Source organism: Ovis aries, chromosome 10 (assembly GCF_016772045.2).
Source record: "Ovis aries strain OAR_USU_Benz2616 breed Rambouillet chromosome 10, ARS-UI_Ramb_v3.0, whole genome shotgun sequence".
Lineage (NCBI taxonomy): Eukaryota > Metazoa > Chordata > Mammalia > Artiodactyla > Bovidae > Ovis > Ovis aries.
The window spans coordinates 23,559,659-23,577,280 of record NC_056063.1 but is presented as its reverse complement, the minus strand read 5'-3'; the positions used below and the strand labels follow the sequence as shown (position 1 = coordinate 23,577,280).

The window sequence follows — 17,622 nt, the reverse complement described above, 5'->3', positions numbered from 1 at the left end:
CTAGGGCCTGATTCTGATTTTGTTGACATTCTCATAAATACCTTTTGAAACTGTGGTGTTGGAGAAGAGAGTCTGTTGGACTGCAAGGAGATCAAACCAGTTAAACCTAAAGGAAATCAACCCTGAATACTCATTGGAAGGACTGGTGCTGAAGCTGAAGCTCCAGTACTTTGGCCACATGATGCAAAGAGCTGACTCACCGGAAAAGAATCTGATGCTAGGAAAGATTGGGCGCAGAAGAAGGGGATGACAGAGGATGAGATGGTTGGATGGCATCACCGACTCGATGGACATGAGTTTGAGCAAGCTCCAGGAGATGGTGATGGACAGGGACGCCTTGAGTGCTACAGTCCATGGGGTTGCAAAGTGTCAGACACAACTGAACGACTGAACAACAATAAATACCTGTATATTTCCTCTGTTTTCTCCAAACAGAAATTATATGTTGCCTAATTCTCTAATGATATTAAAATGAAGACATTACTGTGCTCTTAAAGCAAACATTGGAGAAAGATTTTCATGTCAAAATTCTTGATAGATAGAAAATAAATTATAATTTATAGTACACATACTGTAAGAAATCCCATATATAGAGAGAACTATATATTTTGGTAGTTCTAAGATTCTCTGATTCTAGTTTTTGTCTCTAAAATGAGTATATTTTTAGCTTTATTATAAATAATGTAATTTTATGACTAGTCATAAGTAATTAATTCTAGGGTAACAATCTCATTCATTTAGTTACACTACACTTACCTTCTTTATAGATAGCCCAACTCTCACATCTTACATGACTACTGGAAAAATCATAGCTTCGACTAGCCAGACCTTTGACTACTTATACTATAAAGAAAGCTGAGTACCAAAGAATTGATGCTTTTGAACTGTGTGATGGAGAAGACTCTTGAGAGTCCGTTGGACCGCAAGGAGATCCATCCTAAAGGAAATCAGACCTGAATATTCATTGGAAGGACTGATGCTGAAGCTGAAACTCCAATACTTTGGCCACCTGATACAAAGACCTGACTCACTGAAAAAGACCCTGATGCTGGCAAAGACTGAAGGCAGGAGAAGGGGATGACAGAGGATGAGATGGTTTGATGGCATCACCAACTCGATGGACACGAGTTTGAGCAAACTCTGAGAGTTGGTGATGGACAGGGAAGCCTGACGTGCCGCAGCTCATGGGTTCGCAAAGAGTCGGACACAACTGAGCAACTGCACTGACACTTACTTTTCTCCTGTTGTTTTCCAGTCATTTTTACTGTATCTGTTTATATTAAAATGATCTTGTGAATATGACCATAACCGATGATGTGCAGCACATGTTAAATCACATTGAACAATAGCTATTTTTTCTCAAACTTTAGAAGATACTCCCAGTCTTAAGAAGTAGCCACTGTCTGCTGGAATTACTTCTCACACCATGGTCTTTTGATTCCTCATAGTATCTACTCTCAGCAATGCCTTGGTCCACAGAGAATTTTAAAGTATATAGAAAAATATTAGTGCCTATGAAAAATGTATATACTTTAGGTGTCAACCGTTACCTTCTTCTAGCATAAGTGTCTTCATTGTGCTTTAGGTCTTTGCCAGCCCCGAGTGCCAGGGATAGTGGGAGCAGAGCCCTTCTCAGCTAAACTGCGCTACACGGGCCCTGAGGACTCAGAGTACACGAACCTCATCAAGCTCACCGTCACGATGCCCCACATAGACGGTAGGTGACTTGGGTAAGCAAAGCCGTGGAGACCGTTTGGGCTTCTCTTTACCTGGTTTATTTTACTGAATACAGGCAGAGCTCATTTCATTGCACTTCGCAGATACTGCGGTTTCTACAGGTTGAAGGTGGGCGGCAACCCTGCTTCCAGCAATCTGTTGGCACCATTTTCCCAACAGCATCTGCTTGCTTCCCATCTCTGTGCCACATTTTGGCAATTCTCTCAATATTTCAAACCCTCCGCCAGCAAAAAGATTTTGATTCACTGAAGGCTCGGGTGGTGGTTAGCATTTTTCAGCAATAAAATATTTTTCAGTGAAGGTGGGTCCATTGTGTTTTGGACATGACACTGTTACACACTTTACAGTATAGTTGCACTGGGAAAGAAAAATCATGGGACTCACTTCATTTTGATATTGACTTTATTGCAGTGATCTAGAACCAAACCTGTGGTATCTCTGAGGTCTGCTTGTTTTCTGAATAACCAAGTGTACAATAAATGCTCAGTTTACAGCTTAAGTTTCAAGTCTTGCTTCTTTTGAGTGTTTTTTGCTATCTGTCTGCCCAGTTTTATTTTTTTCTGGCTATTTCAGTGTTTAAAACTAGGTAAATGTCATACAGGTCACAACACAATGAAACAAAGCTTTGGTTGATGTGCTATCTTTTATGAAGTGGCATAGTATGCCTTCAAAACTCTTAAACTTGGACTTACATTAGAGCACATGGTATCTCAGTCCCTGCCTTCAACATCTATTTGCTTTTTCATAGCAAGAATCTCATAAATCTCTGCCAATATTTATTGCAACAACTAAGACATTTCTTAGGCATTAAAATAAGATAAAAATGCCCCTAACAATAATTTTGTGTTCATTTTCTCTGGATAGGGAAGTGCGGCCAGAATTTCTGAGTCAGTAACTTTATCCACACTTTAGGAACATTTCCCCATGTACAGAAGATATTTTCACATTCTGTTCCTCTTAATTCACTTTATATCTGAAGTATATAAACATTAATTCTATTACTTGGTACATTAGTTATAGTTTAAGTAGCTAATGGCAATATTAGGCAATATTATATATATACATATATATGTGTATATATATACATATATACTGCTGCTGCTGCTAAGTCACTTCAGTCATGTTCGACTCTGTGCAACCCCACAGACAGCAGCCCACCAGGCTCCTCTGTCCCTGGGATTCTGCAGGCAAGAAACCCACTGGAGTGGGTTACCATTGCCTTCTCCAATGCATGAAAGTGAAAAGTGAAAGTGAAGTCACTCAGTCGTGTCCCACTCTTAGCGACACCATGGACTGCAGGCTACCAGGCTCTTCCACCCATGGGATTGGAGCCTGGCAGGCTACAGTCCATGGCATTGAAAAGGAGTCAGACACGACTTAGAGACTTAACAACAACAAATATATACATATGTATATGTATAAGGTAGAATTTATATATAAGGTAGAATTTACCTGCCTCATAAAAAAGGACATCGTTTTGCCTTGTCTGCTTGTTGCATACCCAGATTTGTGCTGTATGGGCAGGAATCTGCCCCTTCTTGTTTCATAATGTAATGTTGGGTCCATGTTTGACCACCCTACCTTTAGACCCATGTGACCTCTCACCACGTGAGAGGTGTGACTCAGACTTGCAGAGAGCGGAGGAGACCATCAGGGAAGGGCAGACCTGTAATAGTCCTTCCTAATAGAAAGACTGGTCCCTCATGCATCTCCTAGAGCTTGACTTAGCATTTTCTAAGACAGTCAATGCTCATAGCTCTACAGAAGCTGACGAGTCCTTTCGTGGGGCCAGCATTTTGCCCTGGGAGAATCTAAGACAGAGAGGTAGAAAAGAGTCTAGGAGAAAACCTCTTTCATAGCCCTTTTTGCTGCATTGCTTGCCCCAAGGTTCAACAAACTAGATCCCATGGGCTGAATCTAACCTGCTGCCTGTTTTTGTGTGGTCTGAAAGCTAAGAATGCTTTTTACATTTTTAAATGTTTGGAAGAAACCAAAAGAACATTTCGTGATACATGAAAATTATTTAAAATTATAATCCCTAATAAAGTCTTCTTGCACACAGTTATGCGAATTCCTTTGCAAACCATCTTATGGCAATCTTGGCTCTGAATTGGCGACTCTAAACAGTTGCAGCAGATCCTTATGGCTCACAAATCCTAAAATAGTTACGATTTGGGTCTCTATAGAAGAAGTTGGGCAATTCTATCCAATACTGTACGGTGGTAGTTTTCAAAATTTTTGGTCTGAGGGCACACTCAAAATTATTTATAGCCACAAAGACTTTTCATTTTTGTGGGTTATAGCCTTAAATATTAACTGTATTTAACATTAAAACTGAAGAATTGTTAAATACTTATTCATTAATGTTAAAAAATAACAAGAAATCCATTACATGTTAACATGAAAAATATACTTTTAAGAAAAAGAGCTGTACTTTATAAAGCAAAACAAAAGAATGGCATTGTTTCACAGTTTTAAAAATATCTTTAGTGTCTGGATTAATAAAAGACAGCTGGATTCTTATATCTACTTCTACATTCAATCTATTACGATATATGATTTAGTTTAGATTGGAAAAATCCGTTGTACACTACTGAGAAAATAAGCATGGAGAAGTCAAATAATACCTTAGAGTCATGAAAAGAGCACTAGTGTTACAGATTTCCTGAAAAATTCTCAGGATCCTCAGGGGTCCTAAACACCACTATAATAATCACTGAAAAAGAAAGTGAAAGTGTCTCTTAGTGGTGTCTGACTCTTTGTGACTGTATCCCTCCAGGCTCCTCTGTCCTTGGGAATTTCCAAGCAAGAATACCAGAGTGAGTTGCCATTCCCTTCTCCAGGGGATCTTCCCAACCCAGGGATCGAACCCTGGTTTCCTGCATTGCAGGCAATTCTTTAACATCTGAGCCATCACTGCTCACTTATCTTTTCAAGAGATAAGAGATTATAAAGCAAGTGTTCAAAGCCCTTTGCTGTTGGTGAAAACATAACAGTGATTATCCCAATTCCTTGTAGGCATGCTCCCTGTAATCTCTACCAAAGAGCTTTCCAACTTTGAACTCACTCTCAGCCCTGATGGCACCCGTGTTGGAAACCACAAGTGCTCCAACCTCTTGGATTACACCGAAGTAAAGACCCACCACGGTTTCTTGACTGATGCTACTAAAAATCCAGAAATAATTGGAGAGACTTATCCTTACCAGTACAGCTCATCTATCAGAGGTTCCAATACCTTACGCTTCTACCGAAACCTGAACCTAGAGGCCTGCTTATGGGAGTTTGTTAGCTACTACGACATGTCCGAGCTGCTCACTGACTGTGGAGGGACCATTGGAACCGATGGACAGGTATGGACATTTAACATCTGAGCTTTGGTCACTGGACAAACCGGTTGGACAGAAGTCCCAGCTTCTGTTTTCCATCTCGGTGACGTAGGTTATTGGGCACAAGAAAGAGTCGGTGATTAGCATGAGTTTTATAAAAATCCATATCTATTTCTAGAAACCTATGTCTTTTTTTAAGCAATGCGTCAGTAGCATTATCTTTGGATTAAAAGGACACCGTATAACTATGCTGTAAGCTCCAAATCTACTCTGATATTATAAAACTGCAAATACTAATTTCTCTTCAAAGTATACATTTGCATTTTTTGTGTTGTGTTCCAGATGCCTGGGATGTATCATGAACCATCTAAAATAAGGATTTACTCCTCAGAGTCAGCCCAGTTTTTCTCCCCCCTTACTTTCTTCTTTACCTACCGTCTATCTTTCTCTCCTTCTACCTCCATTTTGCCTCCTTTATCTTTCTAGTTTCTCCCCTTTTCTTCCTTATCTGGATCATCACTAACATAGTCCATCACTAACACAGTCAAAAGTATTTTCATTTAAAACTTATTCTACTCTACAATTACTTGTTATTTCTACTCCACAATTACTTATTCCTCTTCATACTACACAGGCAGACATTTACACAAAAAAATACACGCACATGCACACGGTCCACCCCTCATCACCACCACCATCAGCAGCAAAGTTGTTAAAATGGTGGTGAAGCACGGTCTTCATTAGCAGTTATAATAGAGAATCTAAAATATATAGGGTGTAGCTTAGATTTGCAGAGAAGGCAATGGCACCCCACTCCAGTACTCTTGCCTGGAAAATCCCATGGACGGAGGAGCCTGGTGGGCTGCAGTCTGTGGGGTCGCTAAGAGTCGGACAGGACTGAGCGACTTCACTTTCACTTTTCACTTTTCATGCATTGGAGAAGGAAATGGCAACCCACTCCAGTATTCTTGCCTGGAGAATCCCAGGGACAGGGGAGCCTGGTGGGCTGCCGTCTGTGGGGTCACACAGAGTCAGACACGACTGAAGCGACTTAGCAGCAACAGCAGCAGCAGCTTAAATTTGAAATGAGTATTTGAATTAAAACTCTTGCTCCATCCTACCTGGCCGAACAAAATGTTTATATAAGTAGGCTTATACATTGAACTAGGGCTTCCCAGGTGGCGCTAGTGGTAAAGACCCTGCCTGCTAATGCAGTAGAAGTAAGAGATGCGGGTTCAATCCCTGGGTCGGGAAGATCCCCTGGAAGAGGGCACAGCAACCCACTCCAGTATTCTTGCCTGAAGAATCCCATGGACAGAGGAGCCTGGCAGGCTTAGCATACGTGCATACATTAAAGTGTCAAATGGTATCCAGAATATATCTTGCCTTTCAAATTTCTGTGCTATATTCTTGTGATGTTAAAATATAAGAAAACTAGTAGCAAGGGAAACGTAGATTATAACTGTGGGTTTACTCCGAGAGCAAAGCTGTAAATCCTGACCAGTTCTGCTGGTGTTGATGTCAAATGGCCATATATTTTATGTCTGGGATCTATTGGACTCCAAGGACGTGAGACTTTATCTCTACATCCTCTAAAAGCAACAAATACCCAGAAACTTGCTTGAATTACTAAAAATCCCAAGTGAGAACACCAACAGGAAGACAGTATAGAGGTGTAAAGAGCCTGCGTATTGAAATTTAGCCAATGCTGACCTAAAGTTGGCTCTGACATTTTCTAGCTCCGTCTTCTTGGGCAGGTTACTTAAACCCTCATAAGTGTTAGCTCGTCAAGTCCCTCTTTGCCACCTGGAAGAAACATGAAAGAAACAAAGTCCTATCCCCAGAAAAAAGACTCATGTTAGCACATCTACATCAGCCTTTTTCTTTAGAGGACAAGTATCTCCAGTCTTTTGATTGTTCCTTACAGAGCCTGTTTTCGATCCATTATTAAATCATTCCTGGATTCTGGCTGGATGCTCTTCTCTCAGGATCTTGCTAGCGTCATGGGCTCTACTGGCATAAACACAATGGGACATAGTCATAGGATTCCATTGTTGTTCTGGTTCTTGTTTATTAAAAAGCTCTTCGTACCATGGAGCTCCTCTGTAGGTCTTATCTAGTCTGTGGTCACTTTCTAGTCTCAAGAATGTTCTCTATCTTCTCTGCAAAATGGCAGTACTTTTCTGTCTTTTCTGCATGCAATCCAGACAGGCTTCCCTACTGAAAAGCCTGCAGTCACCCTCTGCTCAGTCACTTCTGTTGTGTCCGACTCTCTGGGACGCCATGGACTGTAGCCCGCCAGGCTCATCTGTTCATGGGGTTTTCCCAGCAAGAATACTGGAGTGGGTTGTCATTTCATACTCCAGGGGATCTTCCTAAGCCATGGATCGACCCCGCATCTCCTGCATTGTAGGCGGATTCTTTACCAACTGAGCCATCAGGGAAGACAATAATAGTATAGCTAACATCTATTTAGTGTTTACTAGATACCTGTCATCATGTCTAAGTACCTTACATTTTTCCACTAAATCTGCCCTCACAACAACACTATGAGACAAATGCAAATTTTTTTCCCCTTTTTGGAGATGCTGAAGCAAAGAGAATTCAAATAACTCATCCCAATTCAATTCGTTTGTAAGCCTCTGCTCTTAACCACATCATGATACTTATCTGGACATTTAATTGAGTGAATTCAGTGTCATTTAGTTGGGTGACTATGAGGAATGGTTATGGTCACAGATGAAATTGCAAGAAAGACAAATAAACTTTGTTCTCTGTTCCTGATACAAGAACAGAAATAACCCCAGGTCTGTTTGTCCTCTGCCAACACCACATCTCCCTGGCCAAGCAGTGAATAGATGTGCCTTTCTCTCTTCTAGTCCCTTTCTAGACTTGCCAACTTAGATCAAGGTAATCACTATGCAAACAAATTTTACTAAGTGGTAATTGCTTCTGCCAGGAACAACATGATGAAGGACCGATTTTTATCTTTAATGTTCTTAGTAGCAAAAGCTACTGCCTGGAAAGATTGCCAGGTCTCTGCAGTTTTCTTTGTGATTAAAAAGCTGTTTGTAGCACACTCTTAAAGGTTTCTGGCTTGTCTAACCTCTGAGCTTCAAATTATTTAACCTACAAGACAGAGTTGCCAAACTGAAGGAACCACATGAAATATCCAAGACAGTTCTCTGTTAACAGCAAATGAAGTTTTATTAAGTTTTATTCAGTGTGACTACAACTAGTTTTAGCTAATATTAAGACTGGTTCTACTTTTTCTATCTTATTCATTGTGGCTCAGCAGTAAAAAAAAAAAAAAAAATCTGCCTGCAATGCAGGAATGTGAGTTCAGTCGCTGGGACAGGAAGATCAACTGGAGTAAGAAATGGCAACCCACACCAGTATTCTTGCCTGGAAAATCCAATGGACAGAGGAGCCTAGCAGGCTACAATACAAAGGGTTGCAAAAAGTCAGATACAGCTGAGCACACACACACACATAAGACTAGTTCTGCTTTTTCTTTCTAATTTATTGCCCACTTATTCATTAAAGAAATATTCAATAAGCACCTACTCTGTGCCAGGGTCTGTATGGGTACCTGGTGAGGACATCACACACAGATGTTAAACTCCCTCCAAGTCGAGTTACAGGAGTTAAATATTCACTCTTATAAAAGTTAACAGTGTACTTTCCAACAAAAAGAAATTTGGAATTTCTCTAATGATAGTCAACGCCAAAATCCCTCTTAATAGTTAGTTTCTAAAATGTAAAAGCAGATACAGCAGGAAGAGAGAAATAGAGATAAACTGAAAATTATTCTGCTCCATCGTTTTGTGTGACCTCTTTTATGAATAAACTTTTAAATTGTTTGGGTACACAATGAAAAACACTAATGATGCAAAATAGTCATTACAGTTGAACTACAATTTTAAACTGTTGGATTCTTTTGGAGACTTTCTCTTGTAAACAACTTCTCTTAAGACTGAAAGATCTCAGTTCATTCCGCCTTTCACAGCCTGGTCAGCAGTATTGAAAGGTCAGAGATTTAACTCTCACCTAATTAGTAACAGATAACATCGTTCAAGGGGAATGAACAAGTTCAGAAATCCAACCTCAACCACATGAAATGCCATGAAAAGACATAATATGATTCTGGAAAAGTATGCATGTTTTTTCTTAGTTGTTTTAATTAGTGGAATAATTTTCCTTTTAAAAAAAACTTTGGTTTAGAAACATACACCTCTGGGTTAGAAGTCATCTCTTTCCATCACATTACTTTCCACTTAGCACACCAATTTACTCTTTAAAAAAAAAAAAAATGTGTAAGCCACTCTAAATCATTTTTCGAGAACTAGCAAGAAGAATCCAAAATGTATAACTTTCATGAAGTACATTGCTTCCTATGTTGTCAAGTTTGTCAATATTTTTAGTGATGTAGGTTTTTTTGGTTAGTGAAAGTAATGATAGTACTATGGAAAGCTGCTGCTAAGTCACTTCAGTTGAGTCCAACTCTGTGCGACCCCACAGATGGCAGCTCACCAGGCTCCCCCGGCCCTGGGATTCTCCAGCAAGAACACTGGAGTGGGTTGCCATTTCCTTCTCCAGTGCATGAAAGTGAAAACTGAAAATGAAGTCTCTCAGTTGTGTCCAACTCCTAGCGACCCCATGGACTGCAGCCCACCAGGCTCCTTTGTCCATGGGATTTTCCAGGCAAGAGTACTGGAGTCAGGTGCCATTGCCTTCTCCGATGGAAAGCTGGGAAACCAAAAGTTTACAAAAGAACTCACTCCTTATTCCACAATCACTGTACACAGGCATATTTTCTAGTCTCTTTTCAATATGTATATGCATTTTTAATAGTAACAGCGTATTATTTATACTCTTTGGTTATGGCTTTTTAATTTAACATATTATAATCCTTTTCCCCCTCGACAAGGAAAATTCATCACATACATGATTTTTTCTTTGTTTTAAAATTTAATTTATGTATTGGCTGTTCTGGGTCTTTGTTGCTGTGCGGGCTTTTCTCTAGTTGCAGCGAGCAGGGCTACCCTCTTGTTGCGGAGCACAGGCTCTGCAGCATGCAGGCTTCAGTAGTTGTGGCTCACTGGCTTAGTTGCTCCACAGCCTGTGGGATCTTTCTGGACCAGGGATCGAACTCGTGTCTCCTGCATTGGCAGGCAGATACTTTACCACTGAGTCCCCAGGGAAGCCCTTATATTTATTTATTTATTTTCGGCGGCACCGGGTCTTCGTTGCTGCGCACAGACTTTCTCTTGTTGCAGCGAATGGGGGCTCCTCTCTAGCTGCAGTGTGTGGGCTTCTCATTGCAGAGGCTTCTGTTGTTGCAGAGCACAGGCTCTAGGGTGCACAGGCTCAGCAGTTGCTGTGCATGGGCTTAGCTGCCCTGTGGCCTGTGGAATCTTCCTGAACCAGAAATCGAACCCGTGTCACCTGCATCGGCAGGCCGATTCTTAACTACCAGATCACCAAGGGGGTCCTTCATAAGCATGAGTTTCGGTTACTACTTGATCTTTCACAGAGACATTGCTTTGCCAACAAAGGTCCCTCTAGTCAAGGCCATGGTTTTTCCAGTGGTCATGTATGGGTGTGAGAGTTGGACTATAAAGAAAGCTGAGTGCAGAAGAATTCATGCTTTTGAGCTGTGGTGTTGAAGACTCTTGAGAGTCCCTTGGCCTCTCAAGGAGATCCAACCAGTCCATCCTAAAGGAGATCAGTCCTGGGTGCTCATTAGAAGGACTGACGTTGAAGCCGAAACTCCAATACTTTAGCCACTTAATGCGAAGAGCTGACTCATTGGAAAACACCTTGATGCTGGGGAAGATTGAAGGCGGGAGGAGAAGGGACGACAGAGGATGAGATGGTTGGATAGCATCACCGACTTGATGGACATGAGTTTGGGTAGACTCCAGAAGTTGGTGATGGACAGGGAGGCCCGGCATGCTGCGGTTCATGGAGTCACAGAGTCGGACACAACTGAGCAACTGAACTGAACTGAACTTGATCTTACACCTTGTTGGTGTGCCATCAAAATTATTTAACCATTCTTCTATTATTGGTCATTTAGATGATTTCTGATTCTACTATTGTAACATCCTATAAAGTTGTCCTTACTCCTAAAGAATCTGTGGACTAGTATTGACTCCTCCCTGTTTCAAGATCCCTCATTCATCTCTGATACCACAGTTGTTCAGAAAGGTGTCTAATGGGACAGATGCCAAGATCTCCATCCAAGTGTTCCTGGATGTGTAGACTGCTATTACTCAAGAGACCTTGGCTAAGAGTTCTAACTTGTTCAAACAATGTCCTCCACTGAGTAGCTAAGTACACACTTTATTGAGACTTCAAGCTATTGAGATCTATGAGCTGTCCTTACACATTCACACACACCACCATCTTGATGATGTAGACATGTGTCTGTCAACAAAAGCAGCAATAGAAAAAAAAATCTCAACCAGTGGGAAATCCTCAAGTAAGATTCTAACAACTCTGGCTCAGTTTTCTCTGACCTAAGCACAAGTTACATATCCCACATAGAGTATCATGACTATCACATATCCCACATAGAGTATCATGGCTATTGATACATGACTCTCAAATATTTTTAAATGATTGCTGTTTTCAATGTGTATTCTAATTAAAAGACCTCAGGTAGAAGAGTCTAATCTGTGCTGTCCAATATGACAGTCATTAGCCATGTGTAGCCATTGAGCATTCAAAATGGGGTTAGTCCAAAATGAGATGTGCTGTGCATGCAAAATTCATACCAGGTTTCAAAGACTTGGTGCAAAATAATAATAATAATTTAAAATAGTACATTAAAATTATGTTTATTGATGGCATATTAAAATGTAGTATGTTTGAGGTACTGGATTAAGAAAATTAACTGCTCATTCACATGGCATTTAGAAGTTAAATGAATGCGTTGCAGTCTTCATTTTTATCGGAATGAACAGGTAAACGACCTGAATGATCTACCTAGTTCCATTTAGGTTCCAGTTCCTTTAGACAGAGATTCTAAGCTGAGAAGAAGATGCAATATGATGCTGATTCCACATCCAGAAACAATTAAACTCTAGTTTACCAGTGAAATAAAATGAAATCAAGTAAGAAATAGTAAGGGAGCTGTACACCAAGTAACTTGTCCCTAGGACATCAATGTTAGTTTTCTCCAAAATAGCACACTGAGTAACATTTGATGGATAGTGTGTAATGTAGGCAAAATTATTCTTTTAGTTTAATTGGGAATCCATGTCTGCAGCCTATTTTTTAATGAGTGTTTATTAAAATCACAGGATGAAATAGTCCTCTTAATTACTGGTGGCATATGGATTAGCAGTCACTCTCCATTACACTGTCAGGGTGTTAAAACTGCACTTCAAGATCCATTTCTCAATGACTGCAAGAATAGCAAGTCCTAGAAAATGCTATCTTAAAAGACCTCGATGTAAAGCCCCTCTTCTGCTGGCTACGTTAGCAGATGACGGGGAGTGTTAGCTACTACACAGCTGAGAATCAAATAATCCACAGCTTGGTGGATGGTTTTTTGATTGTGCTTGGTCTTCATTCCTGGGCGGGCTTGCTTCAGTTGCAATGCACGGGCTTCTCACTGAGCTGGCTTTTCTTGTTGTGGAGCGCAGACTCCAGGGCACAGCCTCCATAATTGTGGTGCATGGGCTTAGTTACTCCACAGCATGTGGGATCTCTTCTTTCCGGATCCGGGATCAAACCTGTGTCCCTTGCATTGGCAGGTGGATTCTTTACCATGAGGGAAGCCCCAGATGGTTTTCGTTTAATATATTTTTGTTCGTGATTCAGGCGGTCATTTTGTGATTTGAGGAGTTTGCTTTTAACTCCATGAAAACATGATAAATGAGAGTTTATCATGTTTTTAATTATTCAGTAACTCGCATGTGTGATTCCTGTTGCCAGCTCAGCGTAGAAGGAGAAATAGATGTATCAGAAAACCTGACTCAAACTCGTGAGCAGTATGATCTGACCTAAGCCCATTTCCTCATGTATAAGAAGATAGTTGTCTTTGCCCTGCTATTCTTCAGAGCTATTCTGAGAATTAAGGATGATAACCTTTGTTAGGTGATCATTAGACAGTGCTCAGCTTTGTTTGGAATATAATCAAGTGGGCAAGAGTAGAATAAGCCTGGGCCAAAGACTGGTTTCTGTTCCTGGCAGGGCTACTCCAGGAGGAAGTGGGAAATTTCTGTTGGGAAATTTGCTGTATTTCTTTCAGTCTTAACTTTGCTGTCTCTATCCTTCACCCCTCTATCCATTCATTCAGTCATCCACACATACCTATAAATACAGTTATGGGAGAGAATGAAAATATTGAGTAGCTTTTTTTGGGAATCCAACACAATGTCAGTGGTAGGCGCTCAGTACATAATTATTTATCCTCCATGACCCCAATCCAAAATTAAGTGAGGGGGCAGTGGTGTTGTAAATGCTATCGTTTCTTTTCCTCGATGATTAACTCAAAATCTTCGGATAAATGAAAGGAGAAAATGGCTCGCACAAAATTAAGTGTGTTTAATTAACCCCGGATGGTGCTGATAGATATCATTGTATTTAGGTCCTAAACCTAGTGCAGTCCTACGTGACTCTTCGGGTCCCTCTGTATGTCTCCTACGTGTTCCACTCCCCCGTTGGGGTCGGAGGCTGGCAGCATTTTGACTTGAAGTCTGAACTCCGTCTGACATTCGTGTATGACACTGCCATCTTGTGGACCGATGGAATTGGCAGCCCCCCAGAAGCTGAACTCCAAGGTGAGTTAGCAGAGACTTGGAAAATTAAAATTTTTCTTACCTATATGAATGACTTAAGTGACATTTTACTGCAGCTGAAAATAAGAGAAGCAACTTTCAATAATTGTACTGTTATAGTTCATACTTTAAAATAATTTCATTTTGTCATAGAAAAATCTATTTTAACTAAATTATATCAATGCCTCAAATTTTTCCATTTGTGACTGTTAAATATAATGTCCATTTAAGGTAATTAATCACTCATGCGGTATACAACACAATCTATCTTTCCGTCTAGATTTTAGATAATGGTTGGAGGAAGTTCCAATTGAAAGAAAAGAATGAATTCAGAGAAAAACTTCCACATTTTTGTTTCTGAAAATGGGAGAGGCATTTTAAAGCCTAGTATAAATTGTGTCCCAGATTCTATTTCTGGGTTTACAGCTAACTAGCTTTGTGATCTCAAACATATTGCTTAATCTCTGGCACTCAATTTCTTATGAAAGAGACTAGACTTCTAATATTCTTTCAGTTTAAAAATTCTATTATTTTGTAATACTTAAGCTGAATGCCTTGGAAGAGTGGTGGTGTGAGCCACTGTTGGGCCCCAAAATCATTTGGCCCAAACAATAGCTTAGTTTCAATCTCAGTGTCAGAATCATAATTCAAAGTCCATAAGCATAAAGTGAGATACTCCATTGGTAGAATTAATGCTGTTTCTTTTCAGGCACATACTGCTGTTCTGGTTCCTTGCATGTCTGACCATCATTACCTTTTGAGAAAATACTGTTGATATTTTCTCAAAAATCTCAAAATCTATTATCTTAAACAGATTAAGATTACCTTAAGGCTATGTGAAAGGTAATATGATCACCGTGAATAAACCTTTTAGATCACTGCAAATGCTTTAATCCCATATCTTGCCTTAGAAATGTATATTTAAGTGAATCTTACTGCAGATTCATCTCTCAGTTCTCAGCTTCCACATAAGAATCTCATGTTTCCTTCTTATACCTGGAGCCAGCTTTGATGAACTCGCTAAATTTCTTAGGAAGGCTTTGGAGTTTTCATTAAGCCTATAACATTTGGAATTACTCTGGAGAACAAAAACCTGTTTCCACCTACATTGTGCAGATCTTCAAAGTTTGACCAGTTCATTCTGTCTCTCAATTTACAGTTTAATTTATGTAGACTAAAGCTTTCAAAAATACCTTGGCCTATTGTCGTCAATCTACATATTTCATATGGACCTCACTCGTATGACCTAATTTTATTTTGCCTGCCTTCCAGACAATTCTTCTTGTTAGAAAAACAGAACAAAATAAGAATACTTCTGTCTCTCTGATCACTTAGAATTTTTCTGATAATACCCTTTGGCTAGAATGCTTAAAGATGAGATGAATCTGAATTTGGTTTTGGAAGAAACTCCAGACATGAGGAGCTGCTGGTCACCAATATTTCCACCCTTGTGCATCATCCCATCCTAGGTTCTCTCTACCCAACCAGCATGCGCATCGGTGAAGAGGGACGTTTGGTCGTGAACTTCAAGACGGAGGCTCAGTTCCATGGCTTGTTTGTGCTGTCACATCCTGGTAAGCCCCATTACCCACAAACAGCTGCTCTCCAGACAACAAGAAGATAGGTTTTCCATATTTGCATGTGTTTCCACATGCTTACCTATGAGATTTGAAGCCCTTAATTTCAAATTAATTATGTATGTGCAAGTATCTACACAAGGGCTTAATCATTGTTCAGCTATATGTCTCATGAGCTACAAAATCATCACGGTAGACTTCTAGAGAAAATACCAAAAGGTTAAAGTTAAATTAATTTAAAAGAAAACTCGATCGAGAGTTCCCTAGTGGCCAAGATCCAACATTTTCACTTCCGTGGCCCGGGTTCAATCCCTAGTCAAGGAACAGAGATCACAAGCCATGTGGTACGGCCAAAAAAATAAATTAATTAAACAAAAGAAATAAAAGAAAAATCTACCGAGTTAATTAAGAGGAATTTTCCTTTAGATAGAGAGCATAGCCACAACATTTCCATTCTCTACTTCAAATGCGTTGTTCAGAAATTTGAATTTTGATCATTTATTCAGCAAGCACAGCTCTTTTCCAGGTATTGTAAGAGACTGTTATAATGGTGTCCGAAGTAGCATTTCACTATGATACCTAGTTTCAGACATGTTAACTTTCTAAAGTATTAGCTACGTAATTTTACTAATTTGGCAGATTGTGCTATGCATATCAATAATGTGGCAGTCACTAATGTCCCATGTTTAAGCTTTTCTAAAAATTCCATTTCATCAGAAATAACTTCTTATTCGACTTCACATTACTAAACTGGCTTGCACATTTTACTGGTGTGCCAACTCATGTCAGATTGGAGGGGGAAAATAGTTCACGTGCTGTCTTCTGTGTCCTTCCACTTTCTGGATCCAAGCTCTAAACAAAAGAGAGACTAAGGCTGAAGATACAGGAAGAGAAAGATGGTTTGCTGTAATTTTGCGAGTCTGAGTTCCAAAATACAGAACCAAAAAAGAATCATTTAGCTTTATTGCAGCTGACTGTTTTGGAAAAATGAGGATTTCCTGGTCTTTACAGTGTCCTCCTGCATGTCTACCTTTCTAATAAACTGAGTCTTTGTTTAGACACGATTGAGGCAATCTAATTAAAATCAGACTCCCTTTATAAATTGGGTTTTCCCGGATCTGTCTACCCAGATGCGAGTAGACTGAGGTTCACTTCATAGCTTCAGTGCACAATGAATGCATTCACATCAGCCTTTATTGAACGGCTGTGCCTCCCTGGAAAGTAGCCTTGGACCATCTGAGCATTTCTGTACGATTATTTTTTGGCAGAATGATAGAGTGGGAAAAGCACTGCATTAGGAATGAGAAGGCACATATCCCAGCTGTGATCCGGAGAGTCACACAGTCACTCTTAGTCCAGTTTCTTTATCTGAGAAATGAGGATAAGTATACCAACTTTGCAGGCTTATTGTAAGAATACATGCAAAGGCACTTTGAACACTCTAAGCTGTTATGACCCTTTTAACCACTAGACCATTATTGTTGTTGGCACTTTTCTAGCATCCTTCACAAGCTCAGTGATCATGTCAGTCGATCATCCAGGTCTAACCTTTTCCCTGCGTCTCATAAGAAGTGAACCAACCTATAACCAGCCAGTCCAGCAGTGGAGCTTTGTGTCTGACTTTGCAGTAAGTGACTAAGACTCTTCATTTATCTTTGTTACTTCCTTTGATTGCGCCTCAGATTTTTAACTGAAAAACACGACCTCTCTGCTCCTTAAAGGTCCGTGACTACTCAGGTACCTACACAGTAAAACTGCTGCCGTGCACCACTCCATCTCATCAGGAATACCGCCTGCCTGTCACCTGCAACCCCAGAGAGCCTATCACTTTTGACCTTGACATCCGCTTCCAACAGGTGTGTCTCATAGAATGCTTTTCCCGTGTGTACGTGTGTGCGTTTGTGTGTGTGTTAGGTGCTCAGTCGTGTCTGACTCTGCGACCCCATGGACTGTAGCCCTCCAGGCTCCTCTGTCCATGAGATTCTCCAGGCAAGAATACTGGAGTGAATTGCCATTCCCTTCTCCAGAGGATCTTCCAGACCCAGGGATCAAACCCTGGTCTCCTTCATTGAGGGCAGATTCTTTATGGTTTGAGTTATAGGGAAGTCCCTTTTCCCATGTAGAAGCCCACTTTGTTAAAGGCATAGTTTACTTTTATCAGTTAAAAAAAAAATTTCTCACCCAGTGACT

The 17,622-nt window shown here is 40.3% G+C and overlaps 1 protein-coding gene across 1 annotated transcript in view; it reads left to right on the top strand.

Moving 5' to 3' along the window:
* The window catches only part of FREM2 (FRAS1 related extracellular matrix 2), a 161,196-nt gene that overhangs the window by 131,523 nt on the left and 12,051 nt on the right, over positions 1 to 17,622 (top strand). The window contains exons 15-20 of the mRNA XM_027973602.2: positions 1,586 to 1,717; positions 4,756 to 5,087; positions 13,666 to 13,858; positions 15,325 to 15,429; positions 16,932 to 17,059; positions 17,154 to 17,288. Of these exons, the coding sequence (XP_027829403.2) occupies positions 1,586 to 1,717; positions 4,756 to 5,087; positions 13,666 to 13,858; positions 15,325 to 15,429; positions 16,932 to 17,059; positions 17,154 to 17,288 (1,025 nt within the window). The remainder of the gene's footprint in view (positions 1 to 1,585; positions 1,718 to 4,755; positions 5,088 to 13,665; positions 13,859 to 15,324; positions 15,430 to 16,931; positions 17,060 to 17,153; positions 17,289 to 17,622) is intronic.